This window comes from Oryctolagus cuniculus, chromosome 1, assembly GCF_051225735.1.
Source record: "Oryctolagus cuniculus isolate XC-2025 breed Fujian yellow rabbit chromosome 1, ASM5122573v1, whole genome shotgun sequence".
Taxonomy (NCBI): Eukaryota; Metazoa; Chordata; class Mammalia; order Lagomorpha; family Leporidae; genus Oryctolagus; species Oryctolagus cuniculus.
Genome location: NC_142867.1, coordinates 68,137,733 through 68,150,321, shown reverse-complemented (window position 1 = coordinate 68,150,321; position 12,589 = coordinate 68,137,733). Strand labels below are relative to the sequence as shown.

At 39.3% G+C, this 12,589-nt stretch overlaps 1 protein-coding gene across 1 annotated transcript in view; it reads left to right on the top strand.

Annotated features, from left to right (window-relative positions):
* GDPD4 (glycerophosphodiester phosphodiesterase domain containing 4) overlaps positions 1 to 12,589 on the top strand; it is a 142,132-nt gene that overhangs the window by 115,171 nt on the left and 14,372 nt on the right. Inside the window, exons 13-14 of the mRNA XM_089305785.1 lie at positions 142 to 296; positions 9,777 to 9,924. Of these exons, the coding sequence (XP_089161911.1) occupies positions 142 to 296; positions 9,777 to 9,924 (303 nt within the window). The remainder of the gene's footprint in view (positions 1 to 141; positions 297 to 9,776; positions 9,925 to 12,589) is intronic.

Here is a 12,589-nt window from a genome sequence, read left to right as displayed (position 1 = left end):
TGTTTTCATTAAGGGCTAGAATCTCTCTCTGCTCACTGTAGACTACTAGGAATGCTGAAATGGCACTCCATCAATTCCGTATGAGGCCTCTTACACCTGGACAGGTGATTATTCATGGAAGGACTTTGTTTCTCTTTGCAGATTTATTGGTTGCCAGCCTATGATAGAGGGTACGTCAGAGAAAATGCTCCTGGTTTTCGAATGGTGGGCCGTTTATATACCATGGAAGAACTTGGAAAGGAAAATATCAGTACAATAAATGTTGACTACAAGAATTTGTTCTACAGGGGGTTTAAGTAAGTGTTTGATCACAGCTTTCTTGGCAAGGATTGCCTTACTTTCACAAAATGTGTGTTGCAACTAAACTAAACCTCCCCTTCCCATCTTAGGATTTCTTTTTATGGTTATCTTCTTGATCCCTCCTTCCCTCTCTTTGCTCACAAACATTTATCAAATGTGGAATATGCCCTAGGAGCATAAACTAATGTCCTTTCTCCTTTGTGCTGAAGTCTGTCATCATTTAACACACCTTGTTGTAGGCTTAGCAGAACACTGAAAAATAGGAACTAAAAAACAGTTGCTTCTTTTCTCTTCCTAGTACCAGATGGATTATGTTAACTCAAATATTTTTGTGATACAGATATTTCTTGTAGGCATGTGAATATAACTATTATTAAAAACTTCAAGGGGTGAGCTTTTAGTCTAGTAGTTAAGATGTTATTATCAGTGTCCCATTTTCAGTGTCTGGCTTCAATGCCTAGCTCTAGCTCCTAATTGCCGTTTTTTGTGAATGCAGACTGTAGAAAGCAGTGGTGATGGCCCAAGTGATTGTGTTCCCCCTACCCATGTGGGAGACCTGAAATGAATTCTCAGCTTTGGCCTTGTCCAGTCCTGGCCTTTGTGGGCATTTGGAGAGTGAATCAGCTGATGGGAGCTCACTCTATCTCTGTGTTCCTTTCTTTCTCTTCTCAGCCTCTCAAGTAAATAACTAAAACTTTTGAATCCAAGTTGGCTAAAAAAATCAAGACAAAAAAAACAAGCATGAGAATAAAAAGTTATTAACTATCATATTTACAGTGTACAACTGGAGACAGATTTTCAGAATTGAAAGCACTTTAGAATAACCTGGTAAATTTTCCAGACTTACCTGTTATTGATAATTGCTTAATTTAATCCATATCCCCTGGCTGTTAGATAATTCTAAATACTTCAGAGACAAAATCCTCTTTGGATACTTTCTCTCTCTCCCTCCCTCCCTCCCTCCCTCCTTCCTTCCCTCCCTCCCTCCTCCCCATTCCCATCCCCATCCCCATGTGTATATATGCAAATATAATACACAGTCTGCTTGGGTGTCATAAAAGTTCCCCTGTACATCCTCCTGCACACCAAGGCATGAACCAGGCTATTGCATGCACTTTTGTTCATGTTCCTGCTTTTTTCTGTGTTTCTGGCTATAGCATGGTTGATCATAGAATAATGTCTTTTTTTCCTTTTAGCATTGGAAAATTATGTATGTTTTACTCTCCATTGCCCTTAAGATTTCTCTACTCAGCTACTTCATTTTGAGCATAATTCTATTTCCCTTTACTTTTTTTCAAATAGAAATGACATAAAGATGATTTCTTTCTCTCCCAATGCTACCTTAGGTTAATCTAGTAGTCAGAAAATAACCATAATAGCTTCTATTTATTGAGCCTTTATAATGTGTCATGGTTTGTGCTTGTTAAACCATTGGCTATTTCACATCCTGGCCTACCCATCTCCTACATGTGTGACCAACCACAATTTTCTCCTTTGTAAGTTGCTTTAACAGTGGTACTCGTTGGAATGTCAAAAGATTAAATAAGATCATTCTTATTATGCACACAGCAATCCGGGCAAACATAAGATGACAGTAAATGTTAGATGCTGCTTTTAGTGTCACCATCCCTCTATGTTGTGCTGTGTATTTATCATTTCCCATTGACAGAGTTAGCTAGTTCACCCCAGTTGATAGAATTGGTCAGTGGTAGACCTGGGATTTAAATATAGGTCTTAGAGACTTCAGGGACCAAATTCTTCCCCTACTGTATCTTTAAAGTTACTCAGTGGCCATAGTTACACAGGCATAGCTGCAGCTGACATCAGATTTAACAAGGATCCTACTATAAAGTCAAATGATTTAGCTCAGCAAATACTTATTATGAATAAGTAATATGAGTAGTACTATGTACAATATACAATGACATTTTCATGTTCAAGATCAGTGTAAGCTAGACTCAATCCTTCTCCATAAGGAATGTGTATGCTGTAGTAAGGAGAGTCAGGTGTTTTTCATTTGCTCTACTGCGAAGCTGATTGTGTAAGTTCACAAGCAGGACTTTATTCTAAATCATTAGCCTCAGACTTCTTTTTTTTTATTTGACAGGTAGAATTATAGACAGTGAGAGAGAGAGAAAAACAGGAAGGTCTTTCTTCCATTGGTTCACTCCTCAAATGGCTGCTATGGCTGGCGCTGTGCCAATCCGAAGCCAGGAGCAGGTGCTGCTTCCTGGTCTCCCATGCAGGTGCAGGGGCCCAAGGACTTGGGCCATCCTCCACTGCCTTCCTGGGCCATAGCAGAGAGCTGGAGTGGAAGAGGAGCAACTGGGACTAGAACCTGGCGCCCATATGGGATGCCGGCGCCGCAGGCGGCAGATTAACCAAGTGAGCCATGGCGCCGGCCCCGCGTTAGACTTCTAAGTTACCCAAGTTAGCAGTTACACCTTTAATATTTATGTAATAACAAGAATATTTTTATTGCAACCATATTTTCAGTAAATTCTCTGTGATCAGTGTTCACATCCTAATCCATCAGAACAAGCATGAGATATTGTAAACTTGATATTTTGATCAGTAATGTTTTAAATACCTTATTTTACTGAAATTTATGTGAATATAGAGATGCCTTGTTTTATACTATTTTATTTATTTTATTTGAGATTTGTTTTTTGAAAGTGAGAGTTATAGAGAGAGAGGGAGAGACAGAGAGATTGATTGATCTTCCAACCTCTGGTTCGTTCCACAGATGGCCACAATAGCTGGGTCTGGACCCAGAGCTTCTTCCAGTTCTCCTATGTGGGTGGCAGCGGCCCAGGCATGTGGGCCATCTTCTGCTGTTTTTCCCAGCCCATTAGTAAGGAGCTGTATTGGAAGTGGAGCAGTCGCAACACAAATGGTGCCCATATAGAATGCCAGCATTGCAGGCAGTGGCTTTACTCACTGTGCCACAGAATTTCCAACCATTTTATTATTTTTTAAAGATTTGTTTATTTGAAAGAGAGATAGAAAGACACACACACACACACACACACAGATCTTCCATCTGCTGATTCACTTCCCAAATGGCCACAATGACCAGTGCTGGGCCAGACCAAAGCCAGGAGCCTGAAACTCCATCTGAGTCTCCCATGTGAGTGGCAGGAGTCCCAGGACTTGGGCCAGATTCCAGTGCTTTCCCAGGTAACATAGCATGGAATTGGATCAGGAGTGGAGTAGATAGGACTCAAACTGGCTCCATTATACCATAATGCTAGCCCTGTTATAGTTACACCTTTATCATTTATATATGGTGTGAGTAAGAGTCTAACTTCATTCTTCTCTATGAAGATAACCCATCTTCCCAGCACCTTTACTGAAGACTGTCTTTTCCTCATTGTGTGTTCTTGGCACCTTTGTCAAAAATCACTGGGCCATAAGTGGGTGCGTTTATTTCAGGCTGTCTGTTCTCTGTGTTGAGTTGATGTATCTTTTTTTATGCCAATACCACATTATTTTGATTATAGTAACTCTAGTATATTTTAAAAGCAGGGAATCTGATGCCTCCAGCATTGTTCTTTTTGTTCAAGATTCCTTGGAAGTCTTTCATGGTTTCATATTAATTTAAAAATTGTTTTTCTATTTCTGTGAAAAAGTACCTCAGAATTTCAACAGGGATTGCATTGTCTGTAGATAACATTGGCTAGTATAGACATTTTAACAATATTAAGTTTTCTTATCCATAAATATGGGTTAGCTTTCTGTTTGTGTCTTCTCTAAGTTCTTTCAACAGTGTTTTATAGCATGAGATCCTTCATCTTTTTAATTAAATATATTCCTAAGTATTTTATTTTTGTTGCTATTGTTCATTATTAGTGTATAGAAATACTGTGGGGACCAGTGTTGTGGCTAGTGGATAAAGCCACTGCCTGTAACGCCAGCATCCCATATGGGTGCTGGCTCATGTCCCAGCTGCTCCATTTCCAATCCACTTCATTACCAATGGCCTGGGAAAGCAGTGGAAGATGGCCTAAGTGCTTGGACCCCAGCCACACACATGGGAGACCTAGATGAAGCTCTTGGATCCAGCTTGGCCCATCCCTGGCTGTTGCAACCATTTAGGGAATGAACCAGCAGATGAAAGATGTCTTGCTCCTTCTTTCCCTGTCTCTCTGTAACTCTTTCAAATAAATAAGTAATTCTTTTAAAAAAAAATACTGTGGATTTTTGCACATGGATTTTGTATCCTGCAGCTTTACTGAATTTATGTCTTTTATCAGTTTTCTTGGTTTAGTCTTTAGGGATTTATGTATAAGAGACCATGTCATCTGTAAACAGAAAGGGTTTTACTTCCTCCTTTCCCATTGGAGGCTTTTTATTTATTTCTCTTGCCTAATTGCTTTGGCCAGGACTTCCAATACTATGTTAAAAAGAAGTGATGAGAGAAGACATCCTTGTGTTCCTGATCTTGGAGGAAATGCCTGTAGCTTTTCACCACAGAGTGTAATGTTAGCTGTGGGCTCATTATATATGGCCTTTATTGTTTTGAGGAACATTCTTTCTACACATGATTATTATTTTTAATCACGAAAGGATGGATTTTGTCAAATACTTTCTCTGTATCTATGGTTTTTGTCCTTCACTGTTAATGTTGTATGTGTCACATTTATTGAGTTATTGAATCATCCTGGCTTCCAAAGATCTCACTTGATCATAGTGAATGATCTTTTTTAATATCCTGTTGAACTGGTTTGCTAATATTTTATTGATGATATTTATGTTCATCAGGGACATTGGCCCATCCTTTTCTCACTGTGTCCTTGTCTGGCTTTTGTATCAGAGTAATGCTTTTTAAAACCAGTTTGGAAGTATTCTTCTTTTCAGTTTTGTGGATGAGTTTGAGAAAGATTGACATTACTTCTTTAGATGTTTGCTAGAATTCAGCAGTGACTCTGTCAGGACTTGGACTTTCTTGACTGGGAGACTTTTATTATTGATTCGATCTCCTCACTTATAACTGATCTATTTTTAGTACTTTTAGCATTTTAATTAAATAATTTATTGGAGTAAAATTCCAGTAACATAAAGTTAATGTTTTTAAAGTAAACAATTCAATAGTTAGTACATGGACAATGTTGGGCAACTACTACCTCTAGTGTTAATGTATTTTGATACTGGAAACTTTTATTTTCTCTCTTTTTCTTGGTCAGTCTTATATCAGGGTTATGAAATTTTTGATCACTTAAAAATGCTAAATTTTGGTTTTGTTAGCTTTTTTCCTATTGCAGTTTTATTTTCCTATTTCCTTGATTTCTGATCTTTATAAACTTTCATTCTCCTGCTGTAGGCTTAATTTGTTCTCTCAGTTTCTTTCTTAAAAAATATTTATTTATTTATTTATTTGAAAGGCAGAGTTACAGCAAGGCAGAGGCAGAGGGAGAGAGGTCTTCCATCTGCTGGTTCACTCCCCAATTGACCACAATTGCTGGAGCTGTGCCGATCCAAAGCCTAAAGCCAGGAGCTTCTTCTGGGTCTCCCACATGGGCGCAGGAGCCCAAGGACTTGAGCCATCTTCTACTGCTTTCCCAGGTCATAGCAGAGAGCTGAATTGGAAGTGGCAGCCGGAACTTGAACTGGCACCTATATGGGTTGCCAGCACTGCAGGTGGCGCGTAAGACCCACTACAAAACAGTGCTGGTCCCTCAATTTTTATAAATGTATTAAAACTTATTTTGTGGCTACTGTATGATTTATCTTGGTGAATTTATACCCCTGAAAGCTGTATGACCTATAGTAGACCTATAGTGGGGTATACTATTCTATAAATGTACTTGATTCGAGTTGATTTATTATGTTTTTAAAAGCATACTAATTTTCCTCCTTTCTGTTGAACTAACACAAAAGATTAGGTTTCACATGGGTCACACACATCAGAGAATCTGCCTACTGTCTACATTTGTTATTAGTTTCAAGGATACAGTGGGCAGTTAAGAGACTCACACAAAGCCAGGAAAGATCAGAGACATTGTTCCAGCTCTGCAGGTGTTTTTCCTTTATTGGACACATACTCTGTGGCCCAGAGTAATATATAAAGCTTCCAAGGAAGTTTTTCAGGGTTATCACACACAAAGGAAGCATTTGGGCTAGGAAATGCTTCCTTTATTATTCCTAGAAAATTATCTAGTTTATGTGTCATTCTCCAGAGACCTATGCCTCATGAATTCATTGTTTATTTACAAAATATTTAATAAAGAAACACTTAAGTAGGAATATCCTTTTTAAGAACATTACATATAAAAAGCCTCTCTTCCTAAAAAAGTCAGTATTCTATGTACAAAAGATAGAGCTATCACATTAACAAGGAGAGTAGTCTAAACCTCCAGTCTTCTTTCTTCTGGGAGCAGTCCCTCCAGTCAGAGAGAAAAGAACAGTTCCTTATGCCTAATATGTCAGTTACCAAAAGAGGAGTGTTTAATATCTCCAACTATGGTGTTTATTTGTGTCTTTCTCCTTTTAATTATTTTGTCTTTTTTCTTTTGGTTTCTTTAAGAAACACTTTTATTAGGTGCATTTACTTTCAGGATAATTGTATCTTCTTGGTGAATTTTCTCATTGTAAAATGTCTCTGGTAATAATTCCTATTTGAATATTACTTTTTCTTATGTGTATATCAGCACACTATCTTTCTTACTATTTGTGTTTGTGTATGTTTTATGTTGCTATTACTTTGCATCTTTATATTTAAAATATGTCTCTTTATAAACAAGATTATTGGCTCTTGCTTTTGTATCTAGTTGGACAATCTCTGCTTTTTTTTTTTTTTTAACAGGCAGAGTGGACAGTGAGAGAGACAGAAAGAAAGGTCTTCCTTTTTCCGTTGATTCACCCCTCAAATGGCCGCTACGGCTGGCGCTGCTCCGATCCGAAGCCAGGAGCCAGGTGCTTCCTCCTGGTCTCCCATGCGGGTGCAGGGCCCAAGCACTTGGGCCATCCTCCATTGCCTTCCTGGGCCACAGCAGAGAGCTGGACTGGAAGAGGAGCAGCCGGGACAGAATCCAGCGCCCCAACTGGGACTAGAACCAGGGGTGCTGGCGCCACAGGCGGAGGATTAGCCTAGTGAGCCGTGGAGCTAGCCCAATCTCTTTAATTGGAATGTTTGGTCCATTAATACTTAGTTTACTTATTAATATAGTTTGGTTTCCATCACTGTCATACTCTTTTTTCTATTTGTCCTCTCAATTCATTGTGGGTTTTTTGTTATTCCTTTCCGATACTAGCTATTTATGTCTTTGAATTATTTTTTAGTGTTTTCTCTAGGTATTATGAACAGCGTCCTTAAGTTATTAGAGTTAATATCTAACATTCTACAATGTAAAATAAAGGATATTCAAAATTCAGGGCAGTGTAATTCCATGTACTGTCTACTATACTTTGTGCTTTTATTTTCATATACTTTATTTCTGTATATACTGTAAACTCCACAGTATATTTTAAAATTAATAGTGTTTTTAAAAATTAAGTTTTTCATATTGAATAGATACAGTTAACATATATGAACTGTATATAAAGATTCTGTGTACCTCCAGTGGTTACACTTTGTAAAACTATAGTACAGTATCACAACCAAGACATTTACATTGATGTAATCTACTGATCTTATTCAAATTTTCCAAATTTATATTCATTTGCATGTGTGTATATATATATATAAGTATATAGTTCTCTGCAACTTTATCATATGATAATTATATAAGTAAAAAAATATTTTTGAGAGAGATATTGGTAGAGTAATAGACCTCTCATCTACTGGCTCACTCCCCACATGCCCACAGTAGCCAAAATTGGGCCCTGTTGGAGCCAGGAGCCAGAAGCTTTCATTCTGGTCTCCCAAGTGGGTGCAGGGACTCAAACACCTGGGCCATCTTCTGCTGCTTTTCCCAGGCCATTAGCAGGGAGCTGCATTGGAAGTAGAACAGCCAGGACACGAACCAGTGACCATATGGGATGTGTGCACTACAAGCACTGGCTTTTCCTGCTACAACATGATGCCAGCCCCAGAACTGTGATTTTTAAAAAGTGTTATTTGAGGGAAAGGGTGCTCCCATCCACTGGTTCACTGCCTGATTACCAGCAATTGCCAAGGCTAGGCCCAACTAGAATCTCAGAACTCAATTCAGGTCTCCTCATGGGCTGTAGGATCCCAACCACTTGAACATCACCTGCTGCTTCCCAGGGTGCAGATCAGCAGGACGCTAACTTTGAAGGCAAAGCTGGGACTTGAAGCCAGGTTCTCTGATATGGAATATGGGCATTCCAACTGATGGCTTAACAGCATGCTGAACACCTCTTCTGTGATTGATTTTTGAGTTTGGATTTCAAAAGAGGAACAGAAGTAGCATTTTACTATTATATCTAATTTCTGTTCTTCAAATTTATCTTTAGGTGATCTGTGGAATTGTAGAGATAATCCTAATATATTGGGTAGCTAATTGCTAGCACTTTACAATGGAGATGGTGGTGTTATTATTTTACAGTGTGTACATCAAGAATAAATATTTGCCAAGTCAGTATATAGCAGAGTTGGGATTCAAACCTGGGCTAGTGCAGAGCAGTTTCCAATATGCTGTACCAGGTTTATGTTAAAAACTTTGAAGGCACTTATTACATGGTGTGTTTTCTGAGAAACTGAACTCAAATAGTGACAACTAGACTAGAATTACTAAGCAGTCCTTACCTTGTTTTCTTCCTGTTTATAAAAAGTACACAAGGATCCCCTGAGTCATAGGGCTTTGGAAAAATTTGGGTTTTTCTTGTCCTTACTGAGTGTTTATAAAATGTTTCACGTTTGAAATTTAAAATGTTTACCAGATATTTGTTAATTCCTTCAATTAATATACATGGAGTCAGAGACTATGCTAGGTGTACAGAGATGAATAGGATACATTCTCTGCTTTAACTTGCATGATGGAGTTCAGAAGAGTTGTAGGTGAGCAAATCTTTGGAGTGGGGTAGTAAGTGTCGTATAGCAAGTTGAGTATAGGTGTTACAAGTAGCATGCCAGAGCTGACTCATACAACCTTGTAGAAGCTAGTTATTAAATATTCGTGGACTTTAAAAAATTGGTTTTTACCAGTAATAGCTTGAATTTGCCTGTAATAGTAATGTTTATGCTATGGAAATTTGCAGATGCTACAAATAGGGCTTACTTTTTTCAGTTTTTCCTCCATTCTTTCCTTTTCTTGTTTTTTTGCTAACCCTCCTAAGGACATATAGTTTACTAGCACACCACTATTATTGCTATAGGAGCAGGATTAAATCCAGTTCTTTATTTCACTGCAACATGAGCCCATGCTGTCACATGGTATCCTAAGTTGCCCCTGGACCAGCTGCTTCTGCTGATATAGGCAGTAGCCTTTCACAAAGATGGTGGTTGTTCCACCTTCTAGATAATGAGAACAAGGCTGGGTCTAAACCCTCTGTGGGTTCTCTTTTTGTTCCAGGGATTATAAAGCAGCTAACATCAACATCAACTTATACCTGGTCAACGAGCCTTGGCTCTTCTCACTGGCCTGGTGCTCCAGGATTGACTCGGTGACCACAGACAACATTCCGCTCCTGAGTCAGCTTGATTCCCCTCACTTCTTCATGGTGAGCTGCTTGCCCAGAGTGTTCTTCCAAGCCTGGTACAGAAGGAATTTGTGTCCCCATCCCCCATCCCCCATCCCTGTGTTGTTGACTGTGCAGACCCTTGGGAGCTACTTAATAGCAGGGATTTCTAAGAGTATTGAGATGTGGCATTCTCCATTCCCTCACCCAGATCCTCCTGTGACTTTCTGGGAGACATGGGCATTGTTATAAGACTGAACCCTTAAAATGTGCTTTACATACATTATTTAATTTAACTCTCTGATATTAGCCACTGTTATTACTTCATGTAGAAACTGAAGCTCTACAGTGTTTTCCATGTCATCTCATGATGTAGGGATTCAGTCTGCCTCCAGAGATTGGTCATTGCAGCCCCAGCTTCCTAGAGGTGCAGCAACAATGGGCAAGGGCATGGGATGTGGGAGGAAACCAGAAGTGCTTGTTTTTATAGTGAAAATGGTGTGTCCTTCACAAAATGCCTTTGAAGAAATAGCACCAGTGTCAAATTGCCTGTCCTGGTTTCCCATCATAGCCCTTCTGATACTCACTGCCAGAGGCTTGGGGACCTGAAAACCGAATTATAATCCATCTAAATCCTAGTGGTTATTACCCGTTGGGGGAGCTAATGAGTTACTGCTACAGGCTGTTTTTCCTATCGATGTGGAGAATAGGTTGACTGAATGGGACACAATGGCGCTCCATTGTTTCCCTAGAACTGGTCTGTGAGCTAGGCCTTTCTGCCCTTGAATTAAATCTCACTCAGTTCCCATAACCTTTCCACTCACTCCCCATAACCTTTCCACTCACTCTTGGATGATTTTTAGGAGTTCACTTTTAGTCATCATAAAGGCTCATTTCAGTATTAAGTGTCCAGTCAAAAGGAATCACCCAAACTTCAAACTGCCTTGCACGTTGAAGCATTAGGCACAGAACCATAAGTGGGGAGGAGTCTCAGGTTCCCTTTCATATCTCCACCCTTACTTGCGTCTGTTTCCAACTAACTCAGTGTCAGGACTGGAGAAAAAGAATCAAGGTCAAGGGCACAGTACTTCTTTAAGGCCCTGTGATGGAAATGTGGAATCACTGACCCTTCTTTCTCTAGTGTCTTAGGCAGTTTCTGGAGCTGACCCTGAGGGGAACTTTGAATGGCAGGTCCCTCAGCTCAGGAACCCATCATTTAAGGTTCATCCACCTGTCCCCATTTAGCTCCCCTTCATGTGTTTACTATATTTTTCTTTAAAAAAAAAAAAAGATTGATTTACTTACTTGAGAGGTAGAGTGAGAAAGGTCTTCCTTTCTGGTTCACTCCCCAAAAGGCCACAATGGCCAGAGCTTATCTGATCCAAAACCAGGAGCCAGGAGCTTCTTCTGGGTCTCCCACGTGGGTGCAGGGGCCCAAGCACTTGGGCCATCTTTCACTGCTTTCCCAGGCCATCGCAGAGAGCTGGATAGGAAATGGAGCAGCCTGCCCTCAAACCGGTGCCCATATGGGATATCGGCACCCAGGAGGAGGCTTAGCTCACTATGCCACAGTGTCAGCCCCACTATATTTTTCTAAATTGATTACAGAAGTAAATTTGGTCATAGTTCAGTCATTTAAAAAATGTATAACTTAGAAATCAGCATACCCCTACATAATCTTATCTTCTAGAATCAATGTCAAAGTTCCTTTTGGAGGTGCACATTTACTTAAATGATGCTACCATTTCTTCAGGCATTATTTTAATATTTGAATTCATGATATTTCATGAGATTCAAAGTTCAAAAAATATAAAAGGATAAAAAAAAATCTTCCATGCCTGGCCTGGACACTTTTTTAAGGACTCATTGTGTTGTTCCTAGCCTTTCATGTGTCATTTTGTTCAGGAATGGGTGGTGTCCCACAGACTTTTCTAGGCAGTCTACAATCTGGAGTTAAACTTTACAACTTAGACTTTAGCTGTATCATGTAGGTGTGTAAAGGTGGAGACATTAGTTAATGTTTTTGTTTTGTTTTGTTTTTAATTTTGAAATTTTTTAATGCACAAAAAGAACATCCCAGAAACAGAACAGGTACTGACTTAACAATGAAGCACTCTATAAAGCAGACCCCTCCCCACTTAGTCAATAGGAATACACTGTAAATAGACATGAAAGAGGTGAACACTTCAGGACTAAATGCCAACCCTACAGTTGTATACTACATTCATATATGGCTTATTATCTCCTAGGAACAGTATTTCCATCGTGATGTATATGACAGTTACATTTACTGGTAACTGTTTGGCTTTCTGAGGGCTGAGAAGAATAATAGTGTGGTAGAAGCACTTTTATCCATTACCTTTGGTCTGATCACTGTTAATAGAGAAAGTTATGAGGGAGAAAGAAATGAGAGATCAGGAAAAAAAATTTATATACTCCTCCACATGCACACACTCTGTAAGTTAGCTTTTAATGCTTAATGAAACCATCTAAAACTTAGTGTCTTAAAACAAGCTAATATTACACCTTATGTTCTGTATGATGGCTAGGTGTTTCCTCTGGCCTGGGCCTGCTTGGCTGAACGAGATGGTCTAGGATGGCTTCATTCATTTGTCTAGAGTCTTAATGGGATAACTCGGTTTCTCTTCATGTGGTAGCAACACCTTTATGGAGGCTAACTGGAGTGTGTTCCCCTAATGCAGATGGG